Below are 20,218 nucleotides of genomic sequence, written 5' to 3' on the forward strand. Positions count from 1 at the left end.
TAATTACATTAAAACAAGCAAATCCAACTATAAGATTCCTGTAAAAAATCCATGCGAAACATGAAAGCACAATAGATTACAAGCCAAGTATGGAAAAAGATATACCGTGTTAGTGCCAAAAGGAAGTATAGACATCAATATCAGACAAAGTAGATACAAGGGCAAGAAATATTATCATAGATTTTGAAAAATTTCTTTTGTAGGGGCAAAATGGCCAAAAGGACATGATCAAAATTTATCAAGAATAATGAAAAACTACAGCAAATATTTAAATTTTTAAAATTTTATTACAATAAAAGATGAATTGCCATTAGCCCCCTTCAAAATACTCCCCCTCACTTAGAAGGCATTTATCTCATTATTCTTGCCACTTTTTGAAGCACTTCTGGAAGTCCTCTTTTATGAGTGTCTTTGCTTGCATTGTCATGGCTGCCCTGATGTCCCGAATCAATTCAAAATGTTTACCTTTCATGGTCATTTTGGCTTTGCCCAAAAGTTAGAGGTCACATGGTGCCAGATCCTAGTGAATAAGGTGAATGAGGACATATGGTAATGTTTTTGTTTGACAAAAAAAGCTATTAAATGTTTGGCCAATGAGGGATAAGCATAAAATACTGTGAATGCTTAAATTAAAAAATGAATTAGAGTAAGAGATTCATTGCCATTAATTCCCCTCAAAATCCCCCTCACTTCAAACACGTTTATCCCATTGTTCTTGTCAAGGTCTTTTTCTGCAATAAATTTCTTTTAAAATTTAAACATTCACTATATCTTTCAATTATCCTTTCTATAGGCACCAATTAATAGTTTCTAAATACATGGAGCCAAAACTGGCATACGTGAATGAAAAAATAAACAAATCCAAAATTATGCTTGGAGATTTCAACATTCAAATTTCAAAGGATTGAAATTATACCAAGTTTGTTCTCTGACCATAAGAGAATTTAACTGGAAATCAGTAACAGAAAGATATCGAGGAAATAGCCAATAATTTCAAAATTAAACAACACTCCTAAACAAACCAATGGTCAAAGAACAAATAACAAGAAAAAATACAAAATAATTTTAATTGAATGGAAATGAAAATGCAACATACCCAAAATTGTGAAAAGCGGGAAAGACAATGCATGTAAAATTAAACGTGTATATTAGATATAAAGAATGGCTCAAAGTCAATGAAGACAGACGAGGAGTACCTGACTCTCCCCTCTCTCCCGTGACAGCCCAAGGGGTGCATGGTCTAGCTGACAGCTGCCATGCCCCTCCCCCTCGCTTCCCTTTGCTTCCCCTCCATCCCCTGAAGATGGTCTGGGGCAACCTGCCTCAGTGTCCTTCCATGATACTAAAGTGCCCCTTTCTCTGGGCCATTATGACAGGAAGTCCAGCTAAGATGTTTGCCTCTCCCATTCCCGTTACTCCAGAGGTCTAAGTATAAAGCCATAGTATATGGTCAATGTGGTGTTGCTATAGATATTTCTATGTATATCAGTGGGACAGAATAAAGTCTGAAAATAGATCCACACACAAATGGCCAATTGATTTTTGATAATGGTACCAAGGCAAGTCTATGTAGAAAAGAGATCTTTCAAGAGATGATATTGGAACAATGGGTATCCATTTGCCAAACAAAGGGAGAACAGGAGAAGAGAAAGAAAAGGAGACAGAGGAAGAAGAGGGAAAATGGTGGGAGGAGTGAGGAGAGAAAGAAAGAAGAGGAAGAGGAAAAGAAGCAGGAGGAGCAGGAAGTGGAGGAAGATAAAGTGGAACAGGAATAGGAGAAGCAGGAAGGAAAAAAAGAAGAGGAAAATGAGGAGGAGGAGGAAGAGGAGCCTGCTACCTTTGATTTATACCCTATAACATACAAAATGGGTCACTACACTAAGTGCAAAACCTAAAACTGTAAAACTTCCAATATAAAACAGAGGAGAAAAAAATTGGGTGACCTTCAGTCAGGCAAGTATTTCTTTAAAAGGACACAAAAAGGTACAAATTGTAAAAGAAAAATAATTGATAACCTAGATTTTAACATTAAATACTATGAAAATACAAATTGTGTACTAGGACAAATCAAGCACTAGGAGAAGACATTTATAAAAGCATACTTGAGGGCTGGAGATTTAGCTCAGTGGTTCTGCCACCTGCTTTGCAAATGCAAGGTCCTGAGTCCAATTCCAGGTAACAATCAATCAATCAATCAATCAATCAATCAATTTTAAAAACCATACTGGGCAAAGGACTTGTGAAAAGAATAAAGAACTATTACAACCCAATAGTAAAAAACCAAACAACCCCATATAAATGAGCAAAAGATTTGAACAAAAGCTGCACTAAACAAGAAATGAGAATGGCAAATGAGCACATGAAAAGATGTTCAACAGTATTAGTCATTAGATAAATGTAAATTAAAACCACAATGAGATACCACTTCACACTCACTAGGATGGCTGAGATTACAAAAATCTGACTAGACCAAAGTTTGATGAAGTGGTGAACCAGAATGCTCACACATAGTTAAATGCCTGACAGATCACAAGTGCCCCAGTATATTTTCAGTCAGTCCTAGCAGCCACCATTATGAATATGAGCTATGCAACAACACAAAATGGAAAATCTTGAAATGGCCTCTATACTCATGAAGCTTGTCTGACCACACTCTTTCCCTGTATATGTGACAATCACTTGAATTCACCATCTTAAAAGGTTCTGTGTTTCCCTGGTCCTAGGCTAATGTTTTATGTTGTAGATAAAAATGGTGATTATTCCAGTTGCAGCATTTCTGGAGGAAAAGGAAATAATTAATGCTGATAGGCCTAGAGTGTCAGCTGCTGATTTGAGAGGGGAATAAAAAAATAAGAATGTTAACTACTTTGGACAGATAAAAAGCTCAGAGGCAAACAAACACCCAAACAAAAACAGTTTTTCACAAAAGCTGGGGAGTCAGCAAAAGCTTCTACCATGGAGAGGTCACAGTGGATCCCAAAGTCACAGCTGCTTCCACATAGGCTGCTGTGGTACTGTGAAGCAGTGCAGGTCCAGTCAGAGAAGAGTCAAGGAGCTGAAGACTCTGGACAAATCATTCTTTCTCTCTTAGCCTCAGGCCTGCAAATATAGACACTGGATGAGTAAGCTGGTAAATCAATATATGAAAAATTTGCAAAATGTTGGCACAACTTCTAGACACAGGGGATTTTTATAAGTATAATCATGACAATGAGGAGCAACAAAACCTTCTCAGTGAGCAATGGAAGAAGCAGTAATAAGACCCAAGGTAATCTGGTCCTTGTACCCAAAGCTATGAATAGCAGTCATGAAGAAAATGGAAATCTACTCCACATGATCCCCAAGGCAGGAACCAGGGAATGGTGGGCACAAGCTACAGGTAGGCAGGTATAGCTTAAATATAGAAGTTTCTAAATGTTATAAGCTAATTACAAGTGGAATTGCCTACCTCAGGAGGTAGTGAGCGTCTTATCACCAAACATCTTAAGCAGTATCCTAACAACTCCTTGAGAAGGCCAATGAAAAGGGTTTTCAAACATAAAATAGAAGCCTAGAACCTGCCTCAAACTCTGAACTGAGCAAAATGGATATGATGAGTTTGATGGGAAAGTAGGGCTTTCAAGTAAGGGAGAGACCAGGCTGGAGATACAGATTGGAACATTGTCATAAAAACATCAAAAGCCGAAGAAAACAAATCACTTAATTCTCATGACTGGATTTGGTAGGTAAAGACCACATAGACATAAATATTTAAGATAGTGTGCCAGTGGTGTCACCAGAGCCACCACTGGTCAATATAATGCCTGGTGGATCCAGACATCGACATAGCCCCTTGCCAGGGCACCAGCTTAGCAAGTGGAGTGCTGGTTGCATTTGCCCACTCAGCTCCTCAGCAGAGTAACTCCAGGCAAAGTATACATCTTGCTTGGGCCCTCAGCGCCGTGGGCCTGGGTGCCACCATGACACTCAGACCAGGCACAGCACCTCTCATAAGGTTTTCATGTTGTCGATGACTCACGTCCTTCCATAACTTTTTAGAAGACTATTAAAGTATTTCTACTAGGACAGGAGCTACTTTTGAGGCCTCCTCTTCTTCTTAATATTATTAATAATTATTGCAAAAGCTGTCTTCATGGCCCTTTACAGTACACAAAGTGCTTGTATAGCTATCATCTTACTTGATCCATACCACAAACCCGAGTCCCACATTGTAATTGTTCCCTCTTCACAGCTGAAAAATGAGGATCTAGAGAGCTTAAGCTAGGGCGTTGTGAAGGCTTTTCTTACACAGTAGATATTTTACAGTTAGAAACTCTCGATCAACATATGCATGTATAAAACCACTTGTACGGACCACATTGGCTCTGCAAGGATCCATAAAATTTGGAAGAGCATTCAGCTTTCCTAGATTAGTTGAACCACCAATTACCCCACCCAACCCACTTATTCTTCATCCAGCTCTGCTTGCTTGTCCTATTGCCAGTCTCAGGGATTTCTGCATTCCTGTCCAACCTGGGGCCTTTCATTCTAATAAATCCCAATTTTTGCCCTATTTCCATAGCCTCCTATTCTTGGCTCTCTTATTTTGACAATGGCTTGCTCCCACCAATCCAATCCCTGACAAATTCTGGGCACTCCCATTCTTGACATCGTCTTGAAGGATGTGCTCAGCTGGTAACCATCCTAGTGCTGCCAAGCCTTACTTTGTTTCAAGAGCTCTTCTCTGCTAGAAAGAGGGTTTATGCGGAGTCACCCATGCTCTTTCTCAGGGTCCCCCTTAGGAACAAAGGAAGGTGGCTGGACACAACTAGACCTTCAGTCTATGAGGTAGAGCTCAGGCTGGGGCCAGGATTAAGGCTCAGTCTATATCAGTGGTCAGAGCCTGGAATTGACTAGAGGTCCAGGTCAGAGCCTAGATCCCTCTCTGTGAGGAAGCTGAGATAATTATCTACCTGCCTGACTCCTATATCATCTACAGTCTCTTCAGATGAAATGGACTGACGAGGATCAGCCTCTTCATGGTCTCTAGAAATAAAGCTCTTGCTTTCTCCAGCAAACACCCCCTTTCTCTGGGATCAGAATTTCCTCCCTCTGTGCTACAGCCTTCACATCAGCCTAGAACAGTGGTGGTGAACCTATGGTACAGAGGACACGCAGAGCCCTCTCTGTCGGCACACGAGCCAAGTTGCCCCAGCAGCTGCGCATCAGATATTCAGGTTTAATTGCAGTGTTGGCACTTTGCAATAAATATGTGGGTTTGGGTTGTAATTCAGGCACTCAGTGTCTAAGAGTTTTGCCTTCACTGGCCTAGAAACACACTACATCATTCACATTTCACAAGGCCTTTCCACTGACCCATGTTCTTAGGCCACTCTGTTTCTTTACCTTTTACCATGGATTGGCTAAAAAAAGAACCATCTTTCATAGTTGTCTCCACTTCCTCACCTCTTTCTTTGTCCTCAAACTATTTCACTTGTGCTTCTATCCAAAGAGTCCACGAAAACGTCTCCTTCAAACTCTCTGGAGTTGAGTCTAATGGCAACTGCCCTACTATATTTTATTGGGTTTCATTCCTCTCTCTCCCATAATTTTTCTCCTATTTCTGTCTCTTGATGGATGCTTCTGTTCCAACTTGAAATGAGTAAATCCTCTGGGCTTAGGCCAAGAGATTCTTCAATTCTATCTACCTATCTGTATTATCTATCTATCTATCTATCTATCTATCTATCTATCTATCTATCTTCTAGTAGACCCTTGGCTTTGCATTTCATCTGTCAAATGGATCCTTCCACTCCAACTGCTCCCCTGAGCCCTAGGCTCATTCATAAGGTGCACCCTCGACACTTCCTCTTGGATTCTACTGGGCAGCTCATGCTAACATCACCTCAGAGTGGACCCATGACACCTCCTCTATACTCCCTTAAAACTCTGCTCCTTCCTCAGCCTTGCCCAACTCTGTTAAGGGAGCCAGTTGCTCAAGGCAAAAACCTTAAGGGAATCCTTGATTCCTCCCTTCCCTCACCTCCGCATCCATCCATCACAAAATAGTAGCTACTGCTGTAAGTCCACGTGAACCAAACTTGCTCACTTCCCCAAGTTCCATTATAACCACCCTGCGTCCAGGTGCCAACATCCACATGGATTATAGCCCAGCATCCTTACAGCAGTGCCTGAATCCCTCACTTACAGCTCACCACCCTCCACACAAAGTCTGAATGATCCTTTAAAAATGTAAATCAGACAATAATACTCTTCTTTAAACCATCCTATTGCTTCTCGGTAAAGCTGGAATTCAAACTCCTTACCTTCACCTACAAAGTCTTTTTTCACCTGGCCTGTCCTAACTTTCTGTTGACTTTTAGGACATTTTCCCCCTTATGACCTAGGTCTGACTTTGCTAGACCCTTCTCTGTTTCTTGAATACACCCAGTGCCTCCCTACCTCGGGGCTTTTGCCCAAGTTGTTCCTTCCAAAGGCACATTTCCCTTGGCTTTTCTCATGGTGGACTCCTCATCACTTATCCTGTGCTCTCTGTCATTTATATCATCTCTATTTTTATTTAATTACCTGTTTATTATCTTTCTTCATCAATTAGAAAGAAAGCTGAATGTGAGCAAAGACCTTGCCTGTCTCATTCACCAGCTCTTTAGCACTGGCTAATCCCTAAATGCATATGTGTTGTATTAATGAAGCTTCTCTCTCTCTTTACAGAAGTCACTGTCACTTTTACAAGCCAGACACTGCAGCAGGCACTTGTTGAACATGAGTTTGTGCAAGAAGCATGGTTCAAACCTTGGCTCCCTCACTTACTAGTTGTGCTACTTTGGGGGAAGTTTGCTCCCTGGGCCTCAGTTTCCTCATCTGCAAGATAAGGATAGTAGTAATAGCTCCCCCATAGATTTGCTATAAACAAGTGAGATTTAATACATTTCAATAAAGTGATAGACCAGTGCTTATCATAAAGCAAACACCCAACAAAAGTTAGTAGTGATTATAACATCATGTAACAATCCTACACAGCAGTATTTCTCCATCTCAGCAAGATTGGGGTTTGGAGTGGGGTAGTCTTCATTGCAGGAGGGGCTATCCTGTACATCAGAGGATACTTAGCAGTAGCCAGGCTTCCATCCACTAGATGCCAGCAGCACCTTCCCAGTTACGGCAACCTAAAAGGTCTTAAAAATGGTCAAATGTCCCTGGGGACAGGGAGTGAGGCAAAACCACTGCTATAACACATGTATTATCACTCTTTGGACAAATATGACACTGGAAGTTTGCAGAGTTTAAATAACTTGGCCCAGGTCAAAGGGCATGAAGTAGTAGAGCAGGGATTCAAATGAACTCCTGTCTTCTCAGTTGCAAGGCATGCTCTTTCCTGCACGGTTCACAGTGCTTGTGGCCCAAGCCCCCACCCTCACCCTGGCTGCCTCGCACACTCACAGATCTGTGCTAATTACACAGCAACGTAAAACTTTATATGTGGTTTGTTATTTTATAGCCAGGAACATGGTCTACAGCCTTCATTACATAAAGCAGCTGTGTGTATACTTGGGGTCTAAGTGCCATTTAGTGGTCAGCTCGATGGGGTATATTGTTTCAAGCATCACATTTCTTTTTTCCCTTTCCATACTGTGATTGAATCCTAAGTAGAGGAATGGAGGCACGTACAGGTTGGACTAAAGTGAAAGGCAAATCCTAAATGACTATTACTCCACGCCCTAATGAGACTGAGAGATAGAGCCCAGAATTGCCCTACGTGGTATGAACATGTCCTCAGCACTGTGTGTGTGTGTGTGTGTGTGTGTATGTACATGCATATGTGTATGCCCACAAGCTGTATCCCACCTGATGTGTACTATCTATGCATGCTTCCTGTCTTGAAGGAAGCAAGTGCTTTATTGGAAAGATCCAGATAGACAGTTAAGCCTTCTAACTATCAACTGTGACTTGATTATGTCACATGTCTCCCCAGGATTCACTTTATTCTTCTTTAAAATAAAGGTAAAAATATGTGTCTCACAGTGTGGCTGAGATCCTTTAGCTAAAGGGTTCTGGCTCAGAAGTGACCACCAGTAACCCTGAGATCTTTTCCTCCTTCGTTTGTCAAATGACCCCATACCACCCTAGCCTAGCCCCCTCTCCAGCCCACTGTCTCAATACCATCCAGAACACTGTTGCTCTGCCCATCCTCAGCCCCTTCTTTTCTTCCCCTTTCCTGAGATGCACACAAGACTCTTTCTGACTGTTTAAGTCCTTTTTTCCTCCACAGACTAATTCAAATCCTGCTCTTCCAGGAAAATGCCCAACCCCTTGGCTTTCAATGGCTGTGCATGGATTACTATCATATCCCAACATTCACCTGGTCCTTACATGCATTTTTTTTTGCCATTTGTAAATTTTTTCTTTATTTAAAAATATTTAATTGACAAATAAATATTGTATGTGCTTAAGATATACATCATGACTTACTAATATGCCTATACACTGTAATTAATGATTATTATAGTCAAATTAATTGACATATACATTAGAGCTTTAGAATTTGCTCATCTTATAACTGAAACTTCATTAGTAACCAAGCTCTGCGCTCTGTTGGTGAGGATGTAAATTAATATAACCATTATGGAAAAGAGTATGGAAGTTCTTTAAAAAGACAATTCAGAAATCGTACTTTTGAGTGTACAAGGAAAGATAAAAAATACAGTGAATGTTTAAATTAAAGATATATTACAGTAAAAGATACGTTGCCATTAATCCACCTCAAAACACTCCCTCTCACTTCAAACACACTTATCCCATAGTTCTTGGCAATATTTCTTTTACTATAATAGATAAATATTTAAATTTAAACTTTCACCATAGTTTTCTATCACCCTTATATATACAAAGAAAATGATATCAGTACCTCAAATAAATATCTGTACTCCCATGTTCATTGCAGTAATATTCACGTACTGCACTTCAAACCATCATCTATATAATTTTTGTCTTGTTCAAAAGTTGCAAGTTGCCAGATGGCAAAGTCTACTATTCTGTCATGCCTAACATATTATAGTACATATGGGTGCCCAATAAATACTTGTGAGCCCGTAGGGTGGTTGTGTCATTGCTGTTATCTGTCTGAGGGCCGCACATATCTGGCTGTGTACATATCCTATCTGAAATCTGACATGTTAGCCACCCTCAAGCGGACCATGCTAAGGTTATCTCCTCTGAACAGTCAGATGAAGAGCTTTCCAAGATCACGCATAGCCCTTCCTGGTGCAGTCTGACTCCTGACCATTTCCAATGGTTTTCCCGCAGTCTAGGTGCTCCCCATTGTGGTTACTATTCCCTAAAGATGCCAAATATTTGCACTCTCCTACCTTTGCACATATTGTTCTCATTCCTTGAAACAATCTCCCTTTCCTCATCCTTCCTGTTCAACTCCTGCTCATCATTAAAGGTTAACTCCAACATCCCGTTCTTGGAAAAGACATTTGTTGATCTCTTCTTTCCTAAGGCTGACTTAGCTGCTCCTTTTTTCTCCCTCCATGTTTCCCCAAAGCCTTATGTTTATTTGCATATCTGTTTTCTCTGGTGGATTGCAAGCTCTCTGAGGACAAAATCCTGGGCTGATTCCTCTGTCTCCTCCACTCCCCCACTTGGCTGGGTCAAAGTATGGATTTTTGTTTTCAATGAATGTCTTTTTTTTTGGTACCAGGGATCGAACTCAGGACCTTGCGCTTGCAAGGCAGGTGGCAGCACCACTGAGCTAAATCCCCAGCCCTCAATGAATGTCATTTTATATGGCAACTCTAATCCTTTAGTGTACTTCTTTGACCATGTGCCCATTTCTCCACTGTTGTGAGGAGGTACCAATTTCTAAGTCATCTCAGGGTCTGTATTTTGTTTTTACTGGTGCTTTTTATCACTCTAGACTGTCTTAAGCTGACCTCCGCCTGGCCCTGGTTATCAGCTTCCCTTCTCCCTCAACCCTAGCACAATCATGTCCTTCAGTCATCAGGGATTAACTTCCAACCAATGCTGGGGGTGCAGAAGACAGAACCTGGGGGTGGGTGGAAGGAAGCATGCATGGGATAAGTGGCAAAGCTGGAAGTTGGACTGTGCCCATTTGAAAATGCCAGTGTGGCCAGTGATCCCTGCAATGGCCTGCCAAGAGGGCAGCTCTCAGGTCCAGAGCAAAGGTCCTTCTTTGGGAGTCCTTCACCTCCCCCGCTGCCCTGCCAGTGACACCCTTCAGCAGCAGCCAGGCTCCAGGATCTGCTCAGGTGGCACTTTGTTGGTTTAGTTACACTACAAGACTTCTGTTCCTGCCCCAGCTGTTACAGCCCACAGATTCCTGGTACCAACCTGATAAAACAACTTAATTAAATTGCAATAAAAGGAAAGTGGGCTGAATGTGCTTTATGGGAGAGGAGGCTAGAGTTGGAGTCCAGTGCCCCCTCTTGAGCCCAAGCCCTTTTCTGTCCCACCTGAAGGCCCTGGGCAGGCTGTAGCCGTGGAACCCAGAGCTCTGGTGTTGTGTTCTGAGCCCCTTAGAGGTTATCTATTCCACAAAGCTTGTTCATACTGGTCCCGCTCAGGGTGCTTCATACTCAAGTCCCCAAAGGATAGATGGGTGAACTGTCTAAGTCACCCAGCCTCTAGGACTCAGGGCTTAGCATTAGCCAGGGCCTGACTTACAACATCATGCAGGAGGAAGACTGGAAACACTGAGACCCACATTCTTGAGTAGCACACTCTTGGGACTCCAAACTGGTTTGTTTTTTAAAAACAAATAACAGTTACGAAATATAATTCATATAACATATAACTCACCTATTTAAAGTATTTTTAGTTTATTCACAGAGTCGTACAATCATCACCATTTTTTAATATTTTAACTACTCCAAAAAGAAAACCAATGTCCTTCAGCTATGGTCCCCAGTGGCTCCAGTAAGCAACCACTAATTCACTTGCTGTCTCTATTTGCCTTTTCTGAAAATTGGAAATGAACGGATTCATGAGATATATACTTTCTTGTGACTAGCTTCTTTTATTTAGCATACTATTCTTAAAATTGCATGTGTCAATTATATTTTAATACTATGTTGTGTGCCAATATTTCATTCCTCTCTATAGCCAAATAATATTACTTCATATGAATACATTTCATTTGAAAATTCTACCCATTTTGGGGCTGGGGATGTAGCTCATCACCACAGCACCGGCCTGCCAAGCGCAAGACTCTGAGTTCAATTCCCGGTACCAAAAAAGAAAAAAAAAAAAATCTATCCATTTAAATTGTACAACATGATGTCTTGACATACCACAGGTGGTTTATCCATTCATCAGCTGATGGACGTTTGGGCTGTTTCCACCTCTTGGCTATTGTGAATAATGCTGCTATAAACATTTATGTTTGAGTGTCTGCATGGATGTATGTTTTCAATTCTCTTGGATTGAAAAATCTATTTGTTCTTGCATCTTATTAACAATATCAGTACCAATACTGATGAAAAGCCTAAAACTTTATTGCACTCATTGACTGGTTTAAAAAAAATAGGGAGGAAGCTGCTAGCAAAAAGCACAGAGAAGCTAATTATTCTGCCCCCGGACACAGCATTGTGTAAGACTAGGGAGGAAAAAGTCACAGCTGGCACTCAAGAAAATTAGCCATCAAAACGTTTGTAATTTTCGGGAATAAAAAGGATACCAGGGCGCTTTTGTTTGAAATTCAGTAGAGAAAGATTTTTTAAATCAATGTCTATTTACATATACCATCATTTTTAACATGACCCAATTCATGACCCTGCCTTGTGTCATCTAATTCCTTGGCAAAGACCATGTCCCCCCATCTAGCGGAATTAAGTTCTCCCAATTATTTCTCCGCCTCACCAAGGGAACTCATGGCTTTGCTTTTGCAGCCTCAGACATGCGGGCTGGGTGACATTTTCAGAGACTTCTCTTTTGTCACAGCTGCAGCTCTCAGAGCTCTGTGTGGGGGAAATGCAGAGCTACACTGCACTCTGGTACCATACTGTCTGGGCATTCTGGCCCTCTCAGCATCTGTCACCATATGTGTGTGGCTAAGACTGACAGACGGAGGTTGTTATGGACACTGGTAAAATGAACCGTATGAAATTGCCAACATTCATTCATTTCTGACCTATAAAAGTGCTGATTTCTTGTGGCTCATGTGATTCAACCTGCCAATCTCTGATGTCCCCAACCTTTCCTTCTGGTGTTCTTCTCCATGGTACAGATACTATGCTCTGGGGAACTTTTTGCCCCTCCAGCCTACCCAGTCCAGATCCTGAGCTCTGGGAGGCTTGTCTGCCCTTCCAGGCTAGCTGGTCTTCCCACTTAATCTTCTAGCATGGCCATTCTGCAGCTGCTCAGCCTGGTGCCTGGAGGCATGTGTGGGAGACACTGGGAGACCATTGAGCTGAGAGTCACATCTACACCACACCCCTGGCTCCCCCACTCCCTTCCTGTCTCTCCGCTGGTCTCTGAGTCTACAACTTGCCCCTCTAATCCACACCCCATGCAAGTACAGATGTGCTCCTGCCAGCCTTGACTTCAAGTCTTGCAGTGACTTCCTATCACCTTGAACATATAAAGGTTGAATCCATTGACCCGGGCAGAAGACACAGCTTCAGCTCTGGCTGAAGACTTGCTTTCTGCTCCAGTGGTGCCTGACACTGCTTGCAGTCCTTGCTTGCAGGGTCCTGTGTTCTCACATCTCTATGCTTTGGCACCTGCTCCTCCTCCACCCGGAAGACCTCCAGCACAGCCCTCTCTCAGCTACTTCTGACTGATCTTACAAAACTATCTTCCAGGACTCTTCCCTGGGTTTCCAGTCTGTGTTAGGACTCCTTCCTCTCTGCTCCCATTTCCTTGTGCTTCTATATCTCTGGCGTCATAGTATTTTAAGTCAACTCTTTGCATATCTGTCTCTGTCTTCCTTTCCACAACTGGAGGCTCCTAACAGTATCATCTGATTCATCCTTCAACCTCAGATGCCAGGGTAGAAGAGTCACCAAACTCTAAGCAGTGATAGTGTGACTCAGTTTCCCTGTTTGGTGGAAAAAGACTAGAAGCTTAGGTCTTACTCTTCAGCCTTCTCTGAGCCTCATTTGCTCCTCGGGACAAACAGAGGTGGTTCTGAGGGATCTTCCAATTGATGCAGTCAAAGAAACCAAAATATGAATTCTCACTCTTCCAGAGCCACGCACTGGGATCCTGTGTGTGGACTCAAGAAAATAGATGGCAGGGGAAGTTTCCAAGGACTGCTGAGGATGATTATTTGCTGTTCTTCTTAAAGTTTTATTTTTAACTCAGCTAGTGTTTGCAGAACACCTACAATGCTAGTGCCAGTATTAGGCACAGGCGCCTGATGCAAAGTTGTAAATAACAGCTTCCCTGGATTCCGTGTGATTGCTGCATTACCAGCTCATCTACAAGTGCCTGCCCAACTGCTACCCCTCTTGTTGTTCATTTCCGCCAAGACTAGCGGGTGCGCTGGGCGAAGCTGGTCCAAGTCCTCAAATTTGTCGCTGCTCGCCCAGCCTGCATTCACCGCGAAGCCAGTTAGGGTCGCCGAGAGGGTCCTCGGCCGGGGCACCCTCTGGCGGCGGCGCGCGGAAGCTCTGGTCCGGCTTGGAGCTGGCCAGGGGAGGGGGAGGGAGGAGAGAGGAGGAGGCACGGGTAGGGGAGGAGAGGAAAAAGTTGCGCTGGGAAGTTTGGAAAGTTGGGAAGTGCCTGCTGCGGGCTTCGCCTCCCTCCGCGCGTGTGAGGGAGCGAACGGGGGAGCGAGAGAGGAGCGAGCGAGCGCCTGCCATGCCCATCAGACCCCGCCTCGTCGCGTCCAGGCGCAGAGCTCGCCCCGACTCCCAGCGGCCCGGCCCGGCCCGGCCCGGCGTTGCCCCGGCCCCCCGCCCCCCGCGCCGGGTCCTCCCCTCCCCCCATCCCAGCGGCCCCAGCCCCCCGCCCGGCCCGGATCCGCGCCGCTCTCCCGCCCTCCTCTACTCCCTCCCTCCCGGCCGCGGAGCAGCATGGCGGAGCCCGGGCAGCGGCCGCGCGGCCGCCCGCCGCCCCTCTGAGCCAGGCTCGGGGGCAACTGGGCGCCCCAGACCCGACCCCCGCGCCCCTGCGACCTCCACCGCACTTGTCCCACTGCGCACCCCCTGGAGCGCCGCGCACCCCTGGGACCCTTGCGCGCCCTGGGTGCCCAGCATAACCCGAGACGCCGCGCACCCCGGGATCTCGGTGCTGCCCTAGCAACCCCACGTGTCCCTGGACCCCAGCACAGCTCTGGGACCCCTGAGTGTCCCGGGACCTCCGCGCGCTCTCAGAGCCCCGACGCTCGGCCAACCGGGCTGCGAGCCCCGCCCCAGAGGGTCCCCCTCTTCAACAGACGGAGCCCCGCCCCAGAGGGACCCCCAGGTTCAACAGGGACATCCAGCCACGCCCCAGAGGGCTCCCAGCATCTCGCTGCTGGAGCCCCGCGCTCCAAAGGATCCTCCTCCGTACTAGCTGGGGGCTACCCGCCTTGCTGAGGGGGCGCCACCCAGGAGGGTCCCCCGCTCCCCGCGGGCCCCGGCAGGATGCACGCCGCCCTGGCGGGGCCACTGCTCGCCGCTCTCCTCGCCACCACCCGCGCCCGCCCACAGCCCCCGGACGGAGGACAGTGCCGGCCGCCCGGATCGGTGAGCGAGCGCCTGCCCCGCCACTCTCCCGCCCGCGGTTCTGCCTGGACACTTAAGCCCGTGGGGCGATGGTTTGGGTCCCTCTTACTCGGCGCACCCGCTACACCTCTGCCCGCCAGGCACAGCCTCGAGCGTCCTTCTATCGCTACTCTCTGCCCAGGCTCCGAGCCGAGATGGGGCGCTCCCTCTCTCGCGTTCCTTCTCCACTCGCTGACGCTGACGTTCGGGCTCTCCTCTCGCCTTTGGTCTTGCTTGGACGTTTCCGCTTGGTGTACCCTTTTTGACTAAGTTCTCTCTGACTTTTATCCTGTCGTGACCTTCTCGTCTCTGTCCAATTCTGGCTCTATCTTCCCACATTTCTTGCCCTTCTCTTCTCGCAGAAGACCCTTTTGCCCTCTCATTCACACACTCTGCCCCTTCCCAGGGTCCCCTCCCTCTCCCAGCCCTCTTGTTTCTACCCAAGGCACACTTTCTCCCCAGTGCTGGTGCTGGTTCCCCTTCCTCTCTCCCTCTGAAGCCCATGCTTTACCATGACTGTTCAAGGTGCCCCTGTTTGGATCAATAGGGGGAAGACTCTAGAGGAGAGAAAAAGGAAATGCCAAGAGATGTTGGCCTAGTATTTCCCTGGGGGTTGAGGAATCTGGTCCTCCTAATTTCCTTCCAAAGTCAGGAATCCCTTGATTTTCACCAGTATCCTTTCCCTTAAGTGTAAGTTGGCACACTGGCAGTAACCCTGAATTGGAGGTCAGGAGACCAGAAAGCTGTGTTGTGGGGTTGGGTGCATTGCCTTGTTAGCAGGGAATTAGTTGACCTCGGGCAAGGTGCAGCTCCAGCAGCTGGCCTTGTGCAGAACAGGGGGGCTTGTTAGCTATAGGCACTCTTGCACTATCTTGAGTGTGCTGGGATTCACAACTTTTGCTGGTTAGTAAAGTAAAAAACTGTTCCCCCATTGACACTCCCCAGTACATATTTTTCATTTGTGCCAGAATCTGGCAGAAAAATGTTGAATTGATCTAAAGCTTGCAAGTGGTCACTGGGATTCTGGGGGGGGGGGGGGTTCTGGATGGAAAATGGCTTTGCCTAAGAGAAATGATAGTCCCCTTTTATACTCCTTACTCCCTGGGCCTAATCTGGGTCCGGAGACATGGCCCTGATCTGCATGCCCCTACACACACACACACACACACACACACACACACACTCCTACCTAGTGAGAGCTTAGGAGATAGAAAATGACAGAAATGGGGGTGGAGACCAGGTATACATTATTTGATGGAAGAGCTTGGAAAGCACCCACAATAATGTACATTTCTTGGGATTCCCTTCTGTGGAATCCTCGCCTCCCATACCAGAAATTAAGACTTTACTTGGCTTTGCAGGATTTTAAAGCACTTTCTCGTCTATGGTTTCAGCTGGTGGAGCAAAGTAGCTAACACCCCAGACCTGCCCTCCAAGAAGAAAACCGTATCCACCCTGATGAATGGGAAGTAGCTGTTGAAATAGGTGTGCTATTTTTAATAGGTGTTCTGCTTTCAAAGTACTCTTGGCATGTATCTTCTAATGGTTGGATTTTAAAGTTATATGACTTCCTTGCCAGAGCAGGACTCTCGGTCCCCTCTCCACACCCTGCACACAAAACACCACTGGTGAAGGTTTGGCTTGGCCAAGTCTGAATGTTCTCAGGTGGTGGGGTGCAGTGCTTGGCTCTCACAGTGAAAGCTGGTCATAATGAGAGCTTTTCTTCATTGCCCACTTCCTCTGTGTCTGGCACTGCCCTCAGGGCTCAGTATATATGCATCATGTCTTTTATTGCTCCCCACCAGCCACCCCTGCTCCCACTTCCATTTGAGGAAACTGAGTCTGTGGGAAGTGAAATGATTCAGACCAGATCTTTCATCTAAAACATGGCAAAGCCAAGCTTTGAGTGTGGGTTTTTCAGCTTCCTTCCCCACTCCCCCCTGTTCCTGTCTGTGCCACCTCTGGCTCTCCTCTGCTGCCTTCAGCCTCACTGCATGGCCTGTCTTCTCTCCCCCTGCAGCAGAGGGACCTGAACTCCTTCCTGTGGACAATACGGCGCCATCCCCCGGCCTACCTGTTTGGCACCATCCACGTCCCTTATACCCGCGTCTGGGACTTCATCCCCGACAACTCCAAGGCAGCCTTCCAGGCCAGTGCCCGTGTCTACTTCGAGCTGGACCTGACAGACCCCTACACTGTCTCGGCGCTGGCCAGCTGCCAACTACTGCCACCTGGGGAGAACCTGCAGGATGTGCTGCCCCAGGAACTCTACTGGCGCCTGAAGCGCCACCTAGACTATGTGAAGTTGATGATGCCTTCCTGGATGACGCCCGCACAGCGGGGAAAAGGGCTCTATGCTGACTACCTGTTCAACGCTATCGCAGGCAACTGGGAGCGCAAGAGGCCTGTGTGGGTGATGCTCATGGTAAACTCACTCACAGAGACGGACGTGCGCTCCCGCGGCGTGCCTGTGCTGGACCTCTACCTGGCCCAGCAGGCTGAGAAGATGAAGAAGAGCACTGGTGCTGTGGAGCGAGTGGAGGAGCAGTGCCATCCACTCAATGGGCTCAACTTCTCTCAGGTAGGCCGCATGTGCCAACCTGGAGCTGGCAGCCTGGAAAGCCTGGCACCTTGCTCCTCTTCTCTGATTATTGTTTTCTTCCTCCAGTAGGCAGCCAGAGCCAGGTCCCTTCTCCAAAGGGAGAGGTCCTTTCGGGCCCAGGGCACCAGCTGGGGTGTTTTGGTAGGATGAAGGGAAACCGGTATGTGCTAGGATTTGATGTAAGAGTTTAGATGTTTGCTTCTATTTCAGTGGTTTCCTGTTGGGATATTCACTTTCCACCTGCTGTGCTTGCCTGAGCAGAAAGAATTTCCTTGGGAGCATCAGAGTGATCCAAAACTAAAAGGGAGTTGCCAGTCTGTGTCAGGCCTTGCAGGGCTCTGTTGTCTTGGGAGCAGGAGGCTCTTGTGAGGCTGTTGTGTGGACACGCTGGGTTGTGGGTCTGTAGGAAAGAGGGCCCAGGGTGGGGGGGAGATGTGGTGCCTGGGCTAGGCTGGCAGAGGAGGTGTCGTGAATCTGGTCTCTAGAAGCACTGGTTTGCTGTTTCAGATTAAGAGCTGCAGAGTTCTCTGGGCTTTGCTAAGCTCTGCAACCCTCGGACTGCCTCCCTACGACTGGGAGAAAGTTAGCAAGGAGACGTTGGGGGTTAATAATTTCAGAGAAATGTGTTTGCTTAAAGGTTGACAGTTCTGATTTCTGAACCTCAGAAGTGGGGGCAGGGAAAAGGGAGGGGCTTAAGAGGTTTAAAGTCTCCAGCTGCCAGAGACCTGAACCAGCAAAATGTCATTAAAGGCCTGTCTCCATGGGCAGAGGTCACTCCCAACTCACTGGCCCCAAACTCAACTCTGAGGCCCTGGGAACAATGAGTTCACATCTGTGCCTTGAGAACAGGACTGTCAATCCCTGGTGGGGGCTCCCAGGCCTCTGAGTGAGGCAAAGTCCTGAGACATGCCTGATCCCCATTAAGAAGACAACCCCACCAAATGACCAGGCCAGAAGCCCTACCAACAGAATCAGACCTGCCTGGTGCTCCTGAGATGTTGCAACCTCTTCACCAGGGAAACCGTGGCAGAAACTGATCTCCTTTCCGAGATCTCTGGCCTTTGTTTTTCCAGGGGAAATGCAATATTGTCCCCAGGGAGGTAAGAAGGCAGATTGACTTGCCGGCCAAATGAAAGGCGGGTTTGTCGGGTTTGTCGGTTCTCCTGCTGGCTCTCCCATAATTGTGGAGTCCTTACCCAGAGGGCCCCAGGGGCAGGAATATTGGGGCAGTTAGTCACGCCCTGCAGGGTTCTGACTATGCCTGACTCCTTCTCCACGGGGGAAAATCCCGCGTATTCTCTGGCCTGGTGCTGATTCCTCTGAACATAGCGGCTCTCTCCCTCTGAAGTGACTTTTCCCTTGCCAGGCTTGGGAGCTGATATCATCTGGGGTGGGGGGAGTGCTCACCGCCCATCTCATTTTGGAGGCAGGTTTGTGGGGGGCCTCTCTGCTCAGAGGCCTCACGTCGGGCCTCGATATCTTTTTTAGGTTGGAGAGGTGGGGGATCCAGCGTCACTCTCAACGCCCTCTTTGTACCAACCACAGAGGAATCCAACAAGGGCTGAAGGGAGCACTCGAGCTCTCTGGTTAAACAGCCCCTGGCTTTAATCTGTCTCTCTTAAAACAACAAAACTATCTTTCTTCGGAGTCTGGAAATGCTGCTGTTCAACCAAATGAGGGCTCTGGTAGGGTGAAAACATTTGCTGGAAAGTGTGTGAGGTTATGCTTTAGGAAAAGTTCCTGAGAGCCATTCATCGGCCAGCAAGGAGCCTGCTGACAGTCTCCAAAGCCCATGCTTGAAGATCAAATAGACCCTGATTTGTTTTTAAAATGCACCCACCCCATCACCACCCTGGGCCAGCTCCTCAAATTGTTCTTGGGTCTAACTCTTTGAAAGGGCCGCAGAAAGCAAGTCCCGAACGAAAGAAAAACAGGACTCCTCTTGGTTTGCCTTAATCTACAGACCCTTCACCACCTGCCGGAACGTCCAACTGCACCAATTTGTCCTGTTATCATTTTGGAGGGAGGTGATGAAATACCTCTTCCAAGCCCTTGGGCAGCCTTGAACTAACTGAAAAGGGTGGAATTCCAGAACCTGGGTAGATGGGTTGTTAAGGATCCCAAAACCCAAAGTCAGAAATGCAACAGCCCTCTCAGTAAAATTGCATGCGCATATGCACTGTTTGATATGAACATCTGTGATACATTATTGTACTAAAATATCTGCTAAGTGCATCAGATTTTTATTTTTTCTTTCCTCGAAGCATTACTATTATTGCAAAATATTTGGGTCGGGGGGTAGTGAAAGAGGAAGGCAAAAGAAGAAGGCTTAAAATAGTGCCTTTCTGTTAAGGCCTAGGAGCTTAGTTTTAATTTTGGTGTTTTAAAATTTATATGTATATATATTTTTTTCTGGACAGAAGTACCACATTTTTACTTGTTCAGGAGTGAGAGAGAATTTAAGTTTAGGACTTCAGAGGCTGGAGGAGCCACTGAAGAGCTTGGAAGACTGATAACTGCACAGCTTTCACAACTTGTGAGATCAGATCTATTGATAAGTTGTGATCTTTGATTTCAGTTTATTTTAACTGAAGGTGCTAGACCTAGCATCACCATGACTTTACCTTATGACCTTGGGCAAGTCAATTCCTCTCTCTAGGCCCTGTTTTCTCTGTTTGTGAAATGAGACACCAGGATTAGGTCATCTTTCAAGCCTCTTCCAGCCCTGACATTCCATAGGATGATTCTAATCAATTCCACGTGCAGAGCACCCTGTAGGAAGCTCTTCATACATTTCCATTTCATTGAATTCTCACAGCAACCTTATGGCTTTCTAAAGTGGGCATGCGGAAAGGTTGGATGACTTGCCCAAGATCACATGGCTAATAAGGAACAGAGCCATCTG

At 46.3% G+C, this 20,218-nt stretch overlaps 1 protein-coding gene across 10 annotated transcripts in view; it reads left to right on the top strand.

The window, feature by feature from the left end:
- The first annotated feature begins 14,027 nt into the window (after positions 1–14,027).
- The window catches only part of Trabd2b (TraB domain containing 2B), a 273,194-nt gene continuing 267,003 nt past the window's right edge, over positions 14,028–20,218 (top strand). For 5 of the 10 annotated variants that reach the window (XR_015452645.1, XR_015452646.1, XR_015452647.1 and 2 more), the window contains exons 1-2: positions 14,030–14,693; positions 16,732–17,292. Coding sequence is in view for 6 of the 10 variants with exons in the window: in XM_021247940.2 (XP_021103599.1) it covers positions 14,592–14,693; positions 16,732–17,292 (663 nt within the window). In the remaining 4 variants the exon portion in view is untranslated. Of the gene's footprint in view, positions 14,694–16,105; positions 16,197–16,731; positions 17,293–20,218 lie in introns of all 10 variants that reach the window. The other 5 variants (XM_021247941.2, XM_021247938.2, XM_021247939.2 and 2 more) reach the window with 5 other exon arrangements.

The sequence above is a fragment of the Heterocephalus glaber genome, unplaced genomic scaffold (genome assembly GCF_053883595.1).
Source record: "Heterocephalus glaber isolate CG9 unplaced genomic scaffold, H.glaber_assembly_v1.0 deba00001451, whole genome shotgun sequence".
NCBI lineage: Eukaryota > Metazoa > Chordata > Mammalia > Rodentia > Bathyergidae > Heterocephalus > Heterocephalus glaber.